The 19,695-nt window shown below is 39.7% G+C and overlaps 1 protein-coding gene across 1 annotated transcript in view; it reads left to right on the top strand.

Annotated features, from left to right (window-relative positions):
* The first annotated feature begins 17,274 nt into the window (after positions 1–17,274).
* Positions 17,275–19,695, top strand: part of rem2 (RAS (RAD and GEM)-like GTP binding 2) — a 32,246-nt gene continuing 29,825 nt past the window's right edge. The window contains exon 1 of the mRNA XM_063885000.1: positions 17,275–17,699. Coding sequence (XP_063741070.1) covers positions 17,688–17,699 — 12 coding nt within the window. The 5' untranslated portion in view covers positions 17,275–17,687. The remainder of the gene's footprint in view (positions 17,700–19,695) is intronic.

The following is a 19,695-nucleotide window of genomic DNA, read 5'->3' as shown; positions in this document are numbered from 1 at the left end:
GATTGTGTAGAAGTCTACAAAAAAATGACCCGTACTTCTCTCTTGATGTGTTACTTCAGTTAACATTTTCCTAATGAGGACTCAATTGCTAGTTCCAAAGTCGTCTTCGATACAGTTATAAATGATGGTTAATTTAGGATATAATAGACGATGGGTATGTCTTAGGGCGGGGTTATCTTGTGATTGGCACATCACTACAGAGTTAGTTTACAACTTGTTGCCTTTCCCAGTTTTTTTCAGTTCAAAAAAGTTAATGATAACATTTTGGTCTCCTAAAACTGTCTTGTTCATCTTTTAGTTGTACTTATAGTTTCCCCTTTCGTTTCACTTCTGGTTTTCCCAACAACAACAAAAATGGCGGCTGTCAAAATGCCAAAATCGAGGCATTCAAGCAGTAGTCCACAAACCAATGGGTGAAGTCAGGCTGACTGTATGCTTCACATTAACAGTCTATGGTGTGTTAACCATGCTGGGAATGGGTTAATGAAATGCTATTGGTTGCATTATAAGCCGAAGTATCCATCAATTCTGAAGCTTGACAAATACCAGAAATTCCATATTTCTAAACATTCTTTGCTTTTATTTTGACCATTTTCTCCCATTGGTGCCCCGTTTTATGTAACTGCAATTGATGTAGCACTTCTTTAAATCGGACCTTTCACAATTCATTTTTCTAAAGACACAGGACAACAATAATCCTGTTTTAGTGTCTTTTCCATGGGTTTTGAAACTAGGCCATTTTTTCTTTTTAAATATATAGACAGACGGACACTTTCTGTCTCTGAGCAGCAGGTGGCAGCAGAGACTGAGGCTCCTCTCGTGAAACCACCTGCTCACTGTGCCAATGACATGTGGCTGCCAAGTCATCATGCTCTGTCATTACCATAAACATGGATCTGCGCCTCACTGTGTGCAGTAATGAAAGCAGAATATGTATGATGATACAACTGTTGGGATTTTTGCAGACGACAGAGAGAGACTTGCTAATGAGCGAGATCAGCAGAAAACATGCTTCTTAATTAATCCCAGGGATTTAATGAGCAGATTAGGCCTAAACAGTGTATTCTCACTCTTGCTGCGTTGCAGGCACATATCAGGATTGCTCGTTCTGTAAACTTTTCCAAAACATGACGAGACTGTTTGTCTTTGTCTGAAAATGAGAAGCGATTCATTCCCGGCATCCAGTCACCTGATCTGGCGCAATGCAAGGGCAGATCACAGACAGGGGTGTTGCGTTCACTATCCCTGGGTCACCGGATAAGCTCGGTTGACTCTCCCTCAGTGTTTCCATCCAAACAGAGTCCCACGCACCATATGCCCACCTCAATGTTTCATAGTACATGTAAACCTAAGCTGGACAAACATGCAATAACATAATTATTCAAAGCTTTCCAGTTCATCCCGATGCACATCAGATGATATGAGATGTGTTTTTTTTCATGTTTCCAAGCTTGCCCTTTCATTTATGTCTACTGAATTTATAGAGAAGTGTGTGTCTTGTGTGTGTGTGTGTGTGTGTGTGTGTGTGTGTGTGTGTGTGTGTGTGTGTGTGTGTGTGTGTGTGTGTGTGTGTGTGTGTGTGTGTGTGTGTGTGTGTGTGTGTGTGTGTGGTGTGTTTTCAGCACCAGCAGATGGGACAGCAGCAAGACACTTGACTCGCTGTGTAAACAGAGGAAGGCTGGTAATGAGTTTATGTGAGCCTGTGTGATACAACGGGACAAAGCCTGACACACTGATGCTAAGAACTGATTTCAGGTCATTGGTGTGCTTCTGGGTTCACTCCGGAAAGGATTTCAGCTTAGTGTCACCAAAATAATAGGCATTGTGTGACATGTGTCCTTTCAAACATCTTTGACTTCGTTTTAATTTAACCTAATCACACTAATAAGGAGTAGTCTTACAACACTTGGTGTAAAAGCCGGTCTTCAGATTGTGTTTCAAATATAAGGATGCAAGAGGTCGCCTGCATACTTACTGTCAATGTTTGGAGTTTGGAGTGGTGCATTGGTGACGTCTTCAGGTAATCCGCCCCCGGGAATAAGCATCACAAGGGCTCCCTTGAAGAAGAAGGAACACTCAATCGGAAATGTACAATTTGCAGTTGACCCATGCTAGTGTTGTATATGTACAGTGCCTCCGCAGCACTTGGTCTTTCGGGGACTTGAACTGGTGACCTTCTGGTTCCCAAATCCAGTTCCTACGGATTTTGCCACCACCGACCGTAGCTTGGAATTTGGAATATTGCATAAAATAAGCTCTGTGGCTATGGTTATGATATTAACATGTTTTGTTCATCAGGATAATTTCTACATATTAAAGCTACTTTAACAATAGTTGAAGCGTAATTGCCAGAGGTAAATAGTTGATGAATCCTATACCATACTATTTATTAAGCAAGTTAGCAAAAATGAGGATGCTTTTCAGAATTGGAAACATATAACAAAGACAATCAAGCTGCATAGATGTAGACGAACAGCACAGTTGAACTGAGTCGAGTTTTGAGCCCCACAGTGCAGTAAATCAGCTAAAAGGCGACCAGCGGAGCTTCAAGTAAACCCATAAACTTTACTGCCTCCATTTTTCCTGCCCTCAGATTAGCACCTTTATCCCTCCTTTTTAAAGAATAAACGTGACGCAATCCGAGCGCCACACTCTGGCATTCCTTTGGCTCCATCCTGAGCTCTGCACGACTCAGACATCTCCCACTCCTCTCAGGTCATAAAACGCTTCTATTCAGTGTGCATCCATTTTTACGATCTGAGGAGGCGTGTTGGCACTTTCCACACAGTCCTGATGGAAGCAGTCATTCATCATCCCTGCGTCTGCCTCGTTCTTATTGCTCCCTCACCCTGTTCTGCTCTTCTATATACAGTACCTACTAAAGATTTATGTGCGTGTCTAGGCGTGTTTGCTCTTCTGTTTTGGTGTCAGTTTATGTGAGTGAAAAAGAAAGTGATATTGAGGTCAGTGATGGAGGAGTTGTGGCAGTGGGAGTTATTTTGTACACAACAAATAGCTCGAGGGAGAGAGGCTGACTGAGGTAACCCAGCCACAGAGGGGAGGACGATGTTCAGATTTGAAGATATATACTGAAGATGTACTCAAAGGATGTGGAACAATACACCCCATGATTTATAGCCTTGCTGCATTCATGCCTTTCAATGTTCACGTTCACCCTCTTTGGTCCAAGGAACTTTGGGATGTCTTTCCCTCAAATGTTTTAAAGGCATTCAGGTTCCCAGAGGATGAAACTGAATGACATTGGTGATCAAATGATTGCCTCTATGGGGCCACCAGCAGGTCATAGTTTTTACTTAACTGGTGAAATATCTTGGCATTAATCAGATTACTTGGCACAAATTGTTCTACTTCCCCAGAGGATGAACCCCTGACTTCCTCTCAAGCCATTACGACATACCCATGTGTGAGTCAAATATCTTAACTACTATTTGGCAGATTTCCATCAATTTTGGTACACATTCACGTCCCCCTAAGGATGAATTTAAAAACGTTGGTGTTTACCAGTCTTTCATGTGGTATTTTTTTTCTAATTGAGCAAATGTTAGCATAATTACATGGTGGTGGAGACATGGTAAATGTTACTTGAAGCTAAATATCAGCATCTTGATACTGTCTTGTGAACATGTTAGGATGTTGATGTTAGCATTTCGCTCAATGTCAACAACATGTCTATCTACAGTCTTACAGACCCTGCAGAGCAAGCCAGTTGTGAAGTCAGGTACTATTGGGACCACATTCTCATGCCTTTCATTAGGAGCCATCATCAGGACAGAATATACATTATTGCAATACTTATTTGCGTATTAGCAAATGCTAGCACATACTGTATTCAGATCATTGTACTTCCATTGTATGCAACTTTGTGATTCTACCCCACTACAATTCAGAGGAAAATTGTGTACTTTTACTCAACTGCATTTATTTAATACCTTTAGTTACTTTACAGATTTGGATTAATGATGTGTAATATAATCAAGTCTTTAAATCAGACTTTAACTGCACCTGGAGTAAATTCAGCAGCTACCCTGCAGTATACAAAGTCATCAAAACTAGCTGCACCTTTACCAGCTTTGAGAACACTTTAATGATCAATAATTATAAAACATATCAGAGATATTATTCTGAAATCGACCAATCTGCATAATGAGTCATTTTAATGTATTTTGATGCTAATACTTCTGCACTTTTACTTGAGTAACATTTTGAATGTAGTTATTTTACTTGTAATAGAGTATTCCTTCACTCTGGTACTACTTTTTATTCAAGTACAAGATCGGAATACTTCTCCCACCTCTGCCTAAATATCTGCCTCTTAAAACGTTCTTGTAATTATGTTAGCAAGGAGATTCTAGCATTTGGCTCAAAGCCAACCACATGTCTAGGTACAGTCTTACAGAGCAGCTAGCTTGCAGTGGTTAGGTTTTATAAAGCCACAAGAGCATTGTTGGAGTTAGGGTGCTAATGTTGGACATTCAGTTCTGGCTCTCTAACATGAACTCAAAATGTGATTCATGTAAAACGTAGTGTGCATGTGAGAGTGTGTGTTTGTGTTTTGCCATAGGACCATAGAAAGTAAAGAAGAGGAGGGGATACAGGGAGGAACGCAGGTGCATGCCCTCTCTTTTCTCCTCTCTGTACAGCTCAGCAGCTGATGGTGAGCGGAGGGCTTTTCCGCTGAGCAGGTCACTCTTCACAGTAAGTGTGGCACATACATTTATCCTATTATTGTTTTCATTTCCCTGTGGCTCTGCCCGTCTTTCACTTCTGCATTTTGCCTTTTTTTTTACCACTTCACTTCAGTCCAAACGTGGGTCAGAAAGCTGCTGCACAGAATTATTGATTTCTGTTTGAACCCACGTGACTCTTTTATGTTGCTGATATCATGAAATCTGTATTTTCTTATACTCTCAGTGGTCTCTTGGGACAAATTGAATGTTTTTGCACACATCTTTGAGATATAATTGTACATAGGAACGTTTCTTGATCAGAATGTCTTGGTGGATGCCATTTAGTGCTATGATGGTCCTCTTAATTTAACCTTCCTAACGTAAGACAAAATGGGTATAAATGTTGCTATGAAGCCTAAGAAAGGTCTGATTCCAGTGTAAAACTTTTTTTAAATTGTATTTCCTTTATACCTTTATGCGTTTATATCCCGCATCTATCCCACTAAAGTGTTGTGGGATTATTCTCAAGACCACCCTTACCAAAAATTACATTATTCAAAGTACTGTGAGCTATATAGCTTTTTAAAAAAGATGATTGATTGAAAATCAATATTATATACGAATGCTGTTGGGCTAATTCCAGGTTTGAAATAATAGATTATTCTGCTGAAAGAAGTTGTCTGCTTTGACTTGAAATGTCATATGAATAAAACATTTGTTGTTGAAGGCGTGATTTGACAATTACTGTTGAATTAAGCACTTGTTAAAACATGTTGTGCCGCCGACACTGACAGAGGGATGGGGGACACTTAAAATAAGAATACATTTTTCTTGTAATATGTAACCCATCTGTATTTCTACATTTTGAAGTAAATCGATCATGTTTTTCCTTTTGCTTTCCTCTGAAAACCACTGCCCGGGTTGATTGATTTTCATGATACTGATGTCTGTAAATCCATTCTGTGGCCGAGGAGTGAAAGAAGCTGCAGTGAAAATAGCCCGGAGCCAGACGCAACTTCTAAATCAGTAAATCAGCACAGCTGGAGGTGAATGAAACTAAAATTAAATACAATTAGTTGAGGCTCGTGTTGCTCACTTAATGTTCCTGTGCTACCAATCACTTCTGGGTTTTTCACTGTCTCTCCCCATCTGTCATGTTACATCTTTCCCTTTCAGCTCTCTTTCACTCCTGCTCTCCACTCCACATTCAGAAGCAGCTGTACTGATAAAGGCAGAGTAAAAAAAATAGCAGTGGTGAAAAATAAATAGTCAAATGTACTCAATTACTGTACTTACTACAATTTTTAAATACTTGTGTTTCATTTATTCACCTTTATACTTTACTGCAATACATTCTACAGACATCGTTTGTACGTTTTATTCCATAACATGTATCGGGAAACATTAGTATCTTCTATCTTTGAAAATTAAGATTCTTACTACAAAATATAAATCGTAGTAGAATATCATTATTAATGCTCCCCTATTATATTCTCAACAATATATTATAGGTCTCAGACATATACAAAACATGTCTCTGAAGTGTTTGGCTCGAAATACCAAACAGATCATTGTAGGATACCATAAACCCCTCTGTTTCAGCCCTGGTTCAAAAGTGCTGATTCTGTGTCTGTAGCTTTAGATGCTAATGAGCTGCTGCTGGCCACGCCCCTCTGATAGATGATTGGTTAAAATAACCACAACGCTGCTCTAGGAGGAGATTCAGGTGATAAGGTGGGTGGGTGTTACCTTGGTTGGTTATTAGCCAAAAAAACATTGTAACATTACAATGTTGCCATAATCTGTTCAGCTCATTTTCAGACAGGTTTTCATACAGATAGATCCTGCAACTTTCCGAATCTCTTCTCTACACAGAGGGGAGACATAGTTATGTAGAAAAGTCATGAAAGAAAGTCGTTTTTACATAATAGTTCACCTTTAAGTGTAAAAAATGGTGTTCAAAGTAGCTCTTTTTTTACCAACTGCAACATAATGAACACAATAATGCATCAACAATAATAATCCAGTGATAAAATGTATTGTTCTGAAATGGGCCATTCTGCGAAAAGAGTGGTGCAGTGATGAGGTTTTTTTGTTATGTCCCTTAACTTGAAAACAATGGGTTTTTTCCATTGGATTTCGGAATATTGCAGAAAATAAGATCTGTATCGAACACATGTTTATGATAATATGATTGTTCAGCAGGATTATCTCCACATATTAACACCACTAATAGTAGTTGAAGTGTAAATGCAATCAACAATCGTAAAAAGCTAACGTTAACATCGCAGTGGCATGACTTCACAACAACACCGCTAAGCTAAAGGTGGCTAATGTTTGTGATGATGTTTACTCGTTTAATTTAGTCCCTCGTTAGCAACTCGTGTTTTTATGCCATGTAGAAGCTTGGGACATCCACCAGTGGAGTATTTCCTGAAGGTGTTTTTTGTCGTAGAACGAAACTTAAAAATCTCTTAAGATTAATCAGATATTATTACCTGGTTTAGTTGCATACTCCATTCTGAATGATCAATCCGGACATTTCAGAGGTCAATATGACAGTAGTACAGAACGCTATTAAGCACCATAGCGGTTAAGATATTTCACAAATCTACATGGCAAAAGAAAATAGTTGTTGACTTTGAGACGAGGTAAGGTGATAAAATGCGTTAGCGGGTTTTAGGATTCATATCTGCAACACTCTTTACCTTTGTACCTCCACATTATTCTTTTGAATACGTGACTTTTTTCTGTAACAGAATGTTTCACAGCGTTGTATAGCTACTTATTCTTCCACCATGAACAGGCCGCTAATCCGTTTTTCCCGTCCACTCAAATTATTTATTTTCTAATCAAGTTCCTTGGAGTTCATATAAGGCCTGTTTTCAAAACAGACAGTTAATACTCAGGGATGACTCTTTGTTCAAACTCACACTGAGCTGCTGGGCAGACCTTGCTCTACATTATCTTCCACCCCCAAAGATTAGAATTTGGACCGGGATGTTAAGCTTGAGTGAGTTTCTGCCCAGAGTGGACAGATGGAGGCAGGAATGGACAAACGTTTGTTCATTTGTTTGCCCATCTGTCCCCCACACACATCGAGGGCACAGTCGATCAGAGCTTGACAAAAGTGGGAGTAATGATGCATCCCACCACCACACTGGTATTTACAAATCACATTCATAATCTCACTCTCAGCACATAAAGAGCATATCAATGAAGCTCAGACTAAATGTCAGTAAGTTACTAAGCACAAGTACTGTAAACCTACAATTTATATTAGAGATACTTGAACTTGAATGTATCATTTTACTCTTTATATTTCGGATTAAAATATTTCCCCTTTTGACCTAAGTAGTATTTTCTACCAGTTTTTATTACTAGCAAAATTTAAGGATTTTAAGAATCAAACTACCCAACAGAAACAAAGTATAACATAGTTCAAATTAGCTTCTGTCTCAGTTCATAAAGTCATTTATATGGTTCAAGAAAACTCAATGAAAGTAAACATTGGATCATGTAGGTGAGTCTAGACATTTGACAGCTCCTTGGGTATTTTTAAGAGCATTTAGTTTAATCCATCTTCAAAGTGTCGTGGTTTGTTTTGTTCAGGATATTCCAGTGGGAGGCAGCCGGGAGTAGCCTAATCGATCCATGTAAGCCTCTGTGACAGGGCTGAAACTCAGCGCATATGTTGGTTTTTCAGCTCAGACTTCGATGTGAAATAAACAATTCACAAATGTCTGACTTAGAGCACTAAATCTCTTCCCTAGCAAGGGAGGTGTATTGTTTACTGCATGAAGATTTGCTCTGTTCAATTGCTTTCCCTTTACCAAAGACTGTCCTCTGCACAACTAGTTTTTTGTTTACCCCCCTGGGGAACAAGAAACCTTCCCAACTTCTATCTGAGTGAGGCTTGCTGATGTCACTAGAGAAAGAGAGAAAGGGTCTGCTTGACATTAGGGTCTGAATCATCAGGCTTGTCAGTCACGGGAAGTGCCTGGTGAGCACTCGGGACTCCTGGAGCTACAACTATTATGAGCATGAATAAAACATGGGAGATTGTTGATTATCAAAATAGGTTTTCAGAAATATCGTCACTCAGCATGTCGCTCTAAACTCGTTGTTTGTGTATACCTTGCTGTTGTAATTCTTTCCACCTCTAAAAACCCATTTCTCTATTTCTCCTTCACTTTCTTATTATCTCTCGGCCGCTCTTGTCTATTCTCATTTGTAATTCCTCGCATTGTTTCTTGCATCACCTCCTCTCGACCCCTGCATAACCTTCTGCACATTCATTCCCTTCATCCAACCTTTCGCTATTCCTCCACAATCTTAATACATGGAATTACTTCAATTTGCTTTTTGAAGTCTTATGAGCCATCTTCGCTTCCTTGCCCATATCTACTCACTCTCCATCTCTAAGTCTGTATTTTAACCCAGTAATATCCTCATACCTTATATAGAGCTTCCCCTACCATGCCTGCCATTGTCAACCTCCTTTTCAACGTCGTTTCGACCAACACAACCATCTCCTTCAGGGTGGTTCTGCCCATGGTCAGTCTGGTCTCGCTTCTGGTGGGGGTTGGAGGTCACCTCCTGCTGTGGCTGGTGCTGGTGAGGAACCCCCGCACTCGATCCAAGCCGAGCTCCGTCCTGCTACTTAACCTCAGCCTGGCAGACCTGGGCGCCCTGCTCACCCTGCCCTGCGTCCTGCTGGGTGCTAGTTTCCAGGATTGGGAGCTGGGTGGTGCTACCTGCATCCTGCTGGGGTTCGTGACTTCAGTGACAGTGGGAGTGGAGATCTTCAGCCTGGCAGCACTGTCGGTGCTTAGGTATCGTATTGTTGCCCCCCGGACGAGACCGCCTGCTAGCCAGACCCAAGTGTGAGTGTACAAGCTTTATTTCTTAATTTCTTATTGTAAACAGATTCCATAAAACACCTAACAGCAACCTTCCTTGTAGAAATTCACTGGTGCACTGTGTGTGTATTTATCAAAGGCTGATTGACAGCAATTGTTAAATATATATATTTTTTAAACAGTATCTATCCCCAGGTTAATTAAGGTAAACATCTATACTTAATCCAGAGTAATTAGTGTTCACAGTACCCAGCTGTTATAGGAAATAATTCAGTCTTTCTTATAAACTATAGCTTTTTATATTCTACATAGTGACTTTAAAAATAAATATGATATTAGAGCATTAATAAAGCAGCAAACAACTCTTAGCTATGTAAAGATGAAGTGGAAATCACGTTGCTTTGTTTACCTAGCCGGTCTGGCCGTGTGCTTGCTAGCTAGCAACCGTTCAGCAATGCACTTAAGCGTCAGTAACTGCTGATAAAGTGAGAGCATTACCTGATTCTACAAATGTGATCTTGACACAAACAAGACCAGGAGTACATTAAACAATCGCCTAATTGATCCTCTCTACTAGTCAGATGTCAGAATGCATTATCATTGCACTAGATGTTTAACTATGACCAAGCGGCAATAAAGAAGAGGGTTGAATAAAATGCAGAACCACAAACATTCTAATATATATTACCGTTTCAATGCAGATCAACATTCTGTCATATTTCTGGTTGATCCCATCTAATCGAACTGTCACTTTTCTCCTCATCAGACTCATCTATTAATTGCAGCATGAAAATGACTTTAGTTAGTACAGATGGGATTTTCCTGCATCTAACACACATGCTTTCCTCTTCTCTAGGTTATGCACTGTTGTAATCATTTGGCTGGTCTCAGTAACTATGGCATTACCCAAGGTCACGTACATCAACTTTGATGGGGGTTGCACGTGGGAAGTGGGCCGACACGAGTGGCTGTCCTTCCTGGTTCCTGCTTTCCTGGTTTATTACGTGGCCCCTCTCCTCTGTATTGCCGTTAACTGCGGCCTCATCATCTCTCACCTCCATCGCTGCAGGGGCACGCTGGTCGCCATCCGACGCAACAAGAAAGCCACGGCTCTGCTGATCGCTTCGACGCTGGTTTTTGCGATAAGCTGGTTGCCATATTACGCACTTGAGTTTGTCAATGTCATGTCCCCTCATGTTAGCTCTGTAGCTTCTCCCATCAACCGATTGGGACATAACATATCTTCAACTTCGGCAAATTTGTCATCCACCCTTCCCACGCCGACTGAGGAAACAAGGGTGTCCTTGCTTTGGGAGGTGACGTCACTGACCGCCATTTTGTTGGTGTGTCTAGCTCCATGCTGGAACCCGCCACTCTACTTCCTGTTGTCACGTCCAGCTGTGCGTCAGCTCCGAGCTCTACTGCCTTCTTCCTTTCGTAGGCACTTGGGAAAAAAGCCTGTGCAGCGCTGGCGTATCGCTCCTGCTCCTCCCCCAGGCCTACCGCCCCCCCAGCCTCCTTCACCCTCACTTACTCACCAGACTCTGACACACAGACTGACTCAGTAAAGTCAGACACACATAGCATACATACCATCACAACAATCACATGGGTCAAAACCATGGAGTGTATACAAAGGATAAATCAAACACCCTCCATGTATGCTGATGGAACTTGATGGTGCCTCTTATCACACTGATATATATGTTGAATATATCTAATAAGTGTTTTCTGAGGAAATTGGTTATAGTTATTTAAAGAATAGGGTTGAAGCTTCATGATTGACAGGTGCTATGAAGTGAATCTGTCACGATAGTTTGGGAATCGTACTAGAGATGACATTAAACTTTCCATACCCTTCACTAGTGCAATGTCACTATCCTTATAAACATATGTATGAGAGATATTAGGTTTAGTTATAGTGTCTTTCTAGCTAAATGGCTACCAATGTGCAAACGTTGCATGTAGGTAGCTAACTCTAATGAACTGTGGCCTTGATTGGCTCTGCCGGGTGTGTGGGCAGGACGTTGACACCGCCGCTGCTGCCCGCAGAAGTTCCATTTTATGTCAAAATGTCAAGGTGGCAGCTTCTGTATCCAGAATATTTTACTTTGAGGTCATAGCTGTATTGTCTTTGCTTGTGCAACATTTAAGTAAAAGTATATAAAGGCTTTAGGCAACAGTGTGTAAGGCTCTTAGACAGCTGACAGTGCATCATAAACAGAACGCATGACGTGCCATAAAAACTCAAGGTTTATATCCCTCATTGCAATGCCAGAGTGTCTTAGCAACTGTCTTGGCAGTATGAGACTCATAGAGGAGACCCTCAAATTCGAAAACGATTTAAGATTACATTTGACAAGGGGTTCTGTTGACATCACTAACTGCAAATCCAGGTCACTGAACCTAACGAGACGTCTCCCGCATGGAATCAGAAGCTACAACGTTAACAGCCTTTTTCAGGGACTGGAGGACGTCTGTGGAGCCTACATTAACTAACATAAACCATTCATGCAAACATAAATCAAATTCCCTGTGGAGCTTTTAAACAACCGTCCCTGAACAGCAGTAAAAAAAATGGTTTAATAAGTAAGACATATTGCATGTGCATAGTATGAAAAGAGCCCTGGCTGCTCCAAAGATCCTCCATGGATGTCTTTAAATTGCATCTAGTAGATTACGTCGAAGATACAAGCTTGTAACTCTATTACTAAGCCGTCTGACAGAAACGAAACACTGGGGATAAAGTGGGGCCATGCCTGCCTCCATTTAAAGCTCCTTGTAAAAGCTCTTGGTTGGAACCCTTATCTAAATTCAATGTCATTTCAAGAACCATGTGAAAAGAGGCCTCTTTGACTTATGAGAACCATAAATATAAGCTGCCTGCTTTTGCTCTGAGCCTAAATGTGGAGAGGTGCTTATTAAATAGGGATTTGACACTAAGGATCACATCAGAAGATGACTGAATGGGAAAATGATTTCTTAACAAGTGGAGCTCATCTGCATCCGGAGTGCTTTAATATCACATTGTGTGAAGGGTAGGCTTTGTCGTGTTCTTGCTTTGTTTGACAAATTAGCTGAGGACGAGTAATTGGGTTTTTTTGTTGTCAGGCTATTCATATTGAGAGATAGGAAGCAGTGATTTACATTTATTAAGTTAGAATCACTTAAGCTGCACTGACATACAATACAGCGGGTTTGTTTTAGAACTAATATATGGAAATGTGTTACATTTTATATCTGAAAGACACACGTATTTAAATCAATAGTTCATCATCTTGCAAAGTGCATACTGTATTTGCTACTTACACTAGAATGGGTGTAATGCAAAGACTAAATTTAACAGTTTGTTAGTGAGGCTGTGTATATACATATACATATACAATAATTCATGGAATATTCCATTTCCATTCCATCTGCTGCTGAGAGTTAACCAGGCAGATTGACACGATTTAAGGTATCGCGATTAAACAGCCAGCAGCAGTTAGCCTAGCTTAGCATAGAACTGGAACTTGGCAAAACAGATTATATTTTGTTCATTTATTGCCACGTTGAAAATAGTGAATTGTAAAAATAACAGAGGGTCTGTGCCCCATGAACTTTAATTTTGGGTAAGCCACATCTTTTTCACCTTTTAAATCTTTAACAACACAATTCTTTAAATGCAATTTTCCTTATTAATCCTTTGCAAATCTGTCTGTGTCTAATAGTGTATTGTATTTGTTTTTATTGATTATAAAGTTAAAGATATTTATTTACATTTAATGATATCCATATTTTATATGAAAGTAGTATATACTGTAAAACTATGTGTAATAAATAGTTGTCCAACTACACATGCACATAATACATTTCCACATGTTCATAGAAGTTCTTTATATACCTCTATTTAATTTCACACAATAGCAAAAAGTAATTCACTTCCAGCTGTGTCCTTCTCATGATCTGTGGATGAAAGGGATGTGGCCATGATAAAACATAAAGCTGCTTCTGACCTTGCTCAACCTAATAACATCCGTAAATCCTGCCTTGGTGAACCTCTTGAGCTCGTGTCATCTCCCAGCCTGCACCAATGCACATTCTACGGACAGACCGGGATGTTGCCTCTGGGACGGTGCAGGCGGCTTCTTTCGTCGATGCCGTCTTGGTTTCTAATGAGAGCACTTATCTCCGTCATCTGTCTGCGCTGTGATCCTCTCACATAGTGTAAGGCGCCGGCGATGTCCTCCTGACACTTAATTAAGCCTGCCGATTAGAGAAAGCTTAAATATAAGTCACGCTCAGCAGGGCCCATTGAGAGGATCCTTCCCATTTCCATTCAGTGTGTTTACTGAGCCTTGCATGTGGGTGGAGGCCTGCTGTAGTTTTTGAAAACCCAGTGATATCCACCAGCGATGAAAACAGTGAGCAGAATAGGCTGCAAGGAGAGAGAGGAGAATAATATTCAAAGTGTTAAGGAGATGGTTATGTAACTGAGGGGACTTCTCATCATCCAGATGGGGATTGCGAGGAGGTATTGATTCTTCAAGTGCGACAGCAAGAATGAACACTTACCACTTCACAGGCGTAGCAATTATCCGGTCATTCACTGTCATTGAACTCTATTCAAATCCAGCAGATTTAAAACAAAGAGCTATAGATGAGTGCTGATTCACCAATAAGCTTTAAGCTGGGCCACATACACATAGCATCGCTGCTTATCTTAGCAATAGGTGTACTTCTCTGTATCAACTGACAGGTTGATAAACAGTGTTTTTTACCCTATGTTTTCAAAAGGCACGTTTGTTTTCAACCTGTTGGAATGGATCTTTTATCTGACGCCAATGTTTTGTTTTTGTTCAAGAACAAAATTGCACTACAAAGCAAAACCATTTTTGGCAATGTCTTTGTTTTTGCTTTTCTTATTTGAATGTGGCTTTGGTTCAAATGAGTTTAAACAACTGATTTAAGACAACAACAAAAAACAGATGAAAAAAAAGCTCCAAAACCTTGATTGTTAATTTCTTAACTTCACTAGAAGGTCTTGAAAAAAACTAATGTTAAATTATCTTTGTCGCAATGTCCTTGCATCAGGTTTTTTAAAATAGCTAACTAAGATTTAGCCTGAAGCTAACATGGGAGGGTACGTGATGCTTGAGCTTAATAATCCCCCCAAAAGATCTTTAACAAATGTAATTTAACATGATAACCGGCTGCTTCAGGATATTCGACTTTCATAAAAATGTTTTGCTATTTGGGAGCAGCACAACTAATATTCGAAATGTTTTACCAATAAAGTTGCCTATTGTTACAGATCCAGAAGACATTGAGCAACATTAGCATTTATTTGGAGTTTTGTATCTTTCCTCCAATGAATGTAGGTTAACAATTCTAATCTTTTAGCTCTTTTTTGGTCTCAACCAACAACAACTAGCTGCTAAATTCTCCACTGGTTGCAGACATTGTCACTACCTTAGTCTTTATGCCATATTGTGGGTTTAACTAATCTTTTTTTAAAACATATGATCCATCGTAAATGTGGAAGGGGGAACAAAGCTGGTCTAGCACTAGGACCCAGATAATATAACAAGGGGCGGGACGTTCACCTTGGCCTTTCTTTCCTGAAATAAAAACACCTGAGAGAACAGCTGAGGCCATCCTTTGTTTGCTGTCTGACTTGGTAGGCTTCATTTAAAAAGATTGTTCAAGATTGATTTCATTGTTAAGTGTAGAGCCATGAAGTTTAAATATTTATTGTAAATGCAGAATGTATTTAAGCCCTGCTCTATTATGTACTGCACCTTGGCTTTTTGTTAATACTCCCTCGCTGGAGTGCAGTCTTTCATGTATTAATAAAATCTATAAATACATTAATACATTGGTCTCTGACTTCAGTTTACCATGGAACTGGTGAATGGGAAATCTATTGGTTACATTAAAATAGAATGTATGTAGTTATATTTGTAATAGCTGGATAACCAGCCTCAAGCTGAAGGACGTGCTGATAATGCTGCTGCTTGAACATCATTAAACAAAATGTTGATATTTTACAGTGAAGCAATCGGATACAGTGACCTTTGCACCAGCATTAAACGATCTTCTAGAAATGATCCCCTAAAATGAACAAAAAAAAGTATATTTTAATATCATGACACTCAGAATAAAGATAATTGCAGTTTCTCTAAATTCTTTACATTTTAGTTAATAGCAATTCACTTCATTTTCTTTTGTTGGCCCTCACTTATATTTAAGAAAATAAGGGGGATCTGGATTAAAACCAGGATCACTGCAATTTTGGGCTATGAGCATCCAAACATTCAGCTATCAGTTGCCCCTATTTAAACACACTTAGTTTTTAAATTCGGACAGAGGATCATTTTTTAATTTTTAAAAACTTTTCGCCAAAGACATTGCAGTAGACTACAGCACATACTCGCATTTTAAATAGTGTAATAAACGCAATTTAAAGGGACAGTTCACTTAGTTTATGCTAGGTTTTTTGTTAATCTAACACAGAGATTCCCAAAGTGTGGTGCGAGCTGCCACCAGGGGGTGCGCGAGATGAAACATGTAATGATGGTCTGGTGTAAAAATATTACACAGTGTTGTTTTTTAAGTGGGATTTTTCCATAGGCTACAATAAAAAACAGGAACAATAAACATTTCCTTTGTAATCCCTTTTATTTTAAATCAAAAAACTATAATGTATTAGTTGTTGATAGAAACGTAGAAGAAGACAGTCTACGTTTCACTGTAGCCTAGGATATATGTGCGCCAACTCGTTTCATTCGTCTTAAAATATGATTAACTGGCTGAAATCAGGGAAACTGTGAAGTGGAACGTCTCATGACAAAGTGATTTATATGGCGATAAAACAAAGCTTTGTTGCGTTTTTTATGTTATTTATTGTTTTGCGTTTTTTGGGGGGGTGCGTCAACCCGGTTGGGACGTAGAAGGGGGTGCGCCGCAAAAACGTTTGGGAACCGCTGATCTAACAGACTCAAACGATAGTGAAAAAGACAGGTTAAAATTGAAACAAAAAAGCAAAGACAACTTGGGTCAAGAAAAATGCATTATACATTTTTCATAACGCAACTTAATAATTTTGTAACCTGTTTATCTTTAAGAACATTTTTCTAAACGGATGACATCATCGTGTTTCAGTTGATTATTATCTGTTGTGAAAAGTAGGGTGCTCCTTTAAATCATTAAAAAGGCTAATATATATATATATATATATATAACAATTCTGCTTATTTGAGGTAATGGTAGCACAATAAAACCTTATTGTTTTGTACAGGTAGGCCTACAAACATTTATTTGCACCTTTTTCCAAGATGGCGTCCCTCTGCCTCCCTCTGGCGGCAGCTTCAACCCACAGCGAGAAAACCTGATTATTTACTTTTAAAGACACCGGGGGAAAACCCAGCCCTGTGATGTGAATTATTTGTATCGAAAGCACCAGCTGATATTTACACTGCAGGAACGACACGAGAGACACTGCTTCACCCTTATATCACCATCGCTCCCTCCCTCCACCTCCTACCCAACCCTTCCCATAGTAATACATGCACTCAAGGACTCGCCCCCAATACACACTGAGAGAGAGAGAGAGAGAGAGAGAGAGAGAGAGAGAGAGAGAGAGAGAGAGAGAGAGAGAGAGAGAGAGAGAGAGAGAGAGAGAGAGAGAGAGAGAGAGAGAGAAAGAGAGAGAGAGAGAAGATAGAGAGAGAGAGAGAAAGAGAGATATGCAGGTATTCATAGGAGGTGGGGAGGGAAGCGCAGTCGCTGCTGGCCATTAGGACGCCAAAAGGACAGAAGGGGATGTGTGTTTGTGTGCTCATGGCTATCTTTATTTTTCCCACAAGAAGTCGCTTCTTATTCCAGACGCAGGTGTAGCCTCCCCCCCCTTCCAGCCTACTAGCTACTGCCTATCACAGTTTTCCATGCCTGGCACCAGAGGAGGGTTTTACGCGCCGGAGTTGGAAGAATAACATGATGTTAAACGAGATGTGGCGCGTCTCTTTTGTGCGCCGTCTGCTCCCGCGGCTGTGAGTGTGATGCCGGGTCTGCAACCCGCACAGATGACCTGAACCGGGCGGAAGAGGCGGATACAACTACAGCACCTGATCCATAAAGAGGATACTTATTGATAACCATGGCTGACCAGGTAAGGCGATTCATATTTTTTCTCTCCAAGACCCACCTCGTGCGTTCTGGACAATACACACACACCTTCCAATGTAGAGAATAGCACGAGATCTTATCATTGTTTTTTCCCTGTACAGTATGTGGAGGAATTCAGTTTTGGATTTGGAGCACTTTCTTATATTTACTATGAAGATATTATTTTTATTTTTTTAAACACAGACTTCCAGTGTATCTGTGCTACACAATGGGGACTTTATAGTAAGATTGATGAGTCTCATGGCATCTGTTTTACACTTTGTGGACCAGTTCATTCCAAAAAAACCATCATATATAACCCAACATGAATTATAATGACCAATAGAGTAAACATGGCAATCAAGAAGACCAGATATAAAGGCTGTAACAAAACCAGAGTGTAATTGGCTTAGCAGTGGTGAAATGAAAACATTGCCTGTAGTATTAATTTTTGATTGTGCACTGTTGTTTGCCCTAGTTTCTCCACTGCCTTGCGAGAGAAGGAGATTAACCCCTGACACTCTGGCTCAGACTGCGGTCAGGGTTTCCTCTCTCTGCATGTATAGCTCCCCTGAGCGCATCTGACTATATAGGCCATGCTTAATTGATTAGCTCGTTCAATTAACGTAATTGAGCCGCCCAAGTGAGTAGTGTGAATGATGTATGGGTGCGCGTGCGTGTGTGTGTGTGTGTTCGTGTGAGTGTGTGTGTGTGTGTGTAACTGCATAGATGTCACCGGCAGCCACACCTCAACTGCACTGTATATTATTACACTGCTTTATAGTGTAATCAGATGACAAGGCTATCCTGTACAATGATATGACAACACTACACACTGATAGTACACATGAGTATGATACAATACACTACTCTCTACCTGTCAGCCTACTATATTCGTATACTTAACCACACTATACTACACTATTCTATTCTTTACTATAGCATACCAAACTATACTATGCTATACTTAATATATTATACTTCAAAGTAAGTGCAATACTTACAGTATCACAATATTAAAGACTACAACACATTATACTATAGACGACCATGTTATACTACACAACACTACACTGTATAATAATATACTTCAGTTGATTATACCACAATACACTATACTACACACTATCAATGAGACTGTACTGATACTATATTATTATATTCTGGTATACTATACTATACTATAGTGAATTTCACTTCAAATTACATGCCAGACTACACTAAACTGTGTTATACGGAATATAAATATATTTCACTTAACAGTACAGTATTGCACTACATACTATATACTTTAGAGCGCATCACATAATACATATTATACTATACTATATTATACTGTAGCTATATACTGTATTTCAGTACACCACATTATACCATTGTATTAAACAAGACGTTGATGTGATATATTGTAGGATTCTATTCTACACATACTTCATACTACAGTGTATTTGTACGAATGCTACACTATGATAAATATTTCATATTTAAAAACAAAGCAAAAGCATGTCATGTCTATGGGACTTACCAGTTTTTACACTCTAACAATTCAATACAACAGCTCCGAGGTAAATTCTTACTTGAAGAGTTTATTACTTTTAGTTTGTGTTTACACTGTGTCAGAGAGATGTTTAATCAGTTCATTTAATTTGTGCGGCTTTCCTCTGTGGTGATGCTGAAATGGATTCCATTCTGCAGTCTTACCCTTTAATTCCGCTCGTATTCTGTACTTAGCGTTGCCACAGGCAGATGCTGGGCCACAGAAGCCCAGGGGTGCTACTGGAGCTAGATTAATTGCTGCATTAATATTGATGAGGGTCGTCTATGGTTGACCTGCTGTGGCTGCAAACACACCACACTGTTACACACATGCACGTATTCACTTCTCTCAGCCAAACTATTGTTCCATATAAAACAGCTGACACCTTTCCTTTGCTTAAATGACTAGGGATCGAGATCAAGGCTTTATGTTTCTGACCCATTTTCATGTGAATTCATGCGGG

Source organism: Eleginops maclovinus, chromosome 6 (genome assembly GCF_036324505.1).
Source record: "Eleginops maclovinus isolate JMC-PN-2008 ecotype Puerto Natales chromosome 6, JC_Emac_rtc_rv5, whole genome shotgun sequence".
Lineage (NCBI taxonomy): Eukaryota > Metazoa > Chordata > Actinopteri > Perciformes > Eleginopidae > Eleginops > Eleginops maclovinus.
The sequence above is the reverse complement of the archived record's forward strand: the minus strand, read 5'-3'. Positions and strand labels throughout refer to the sequence as shown.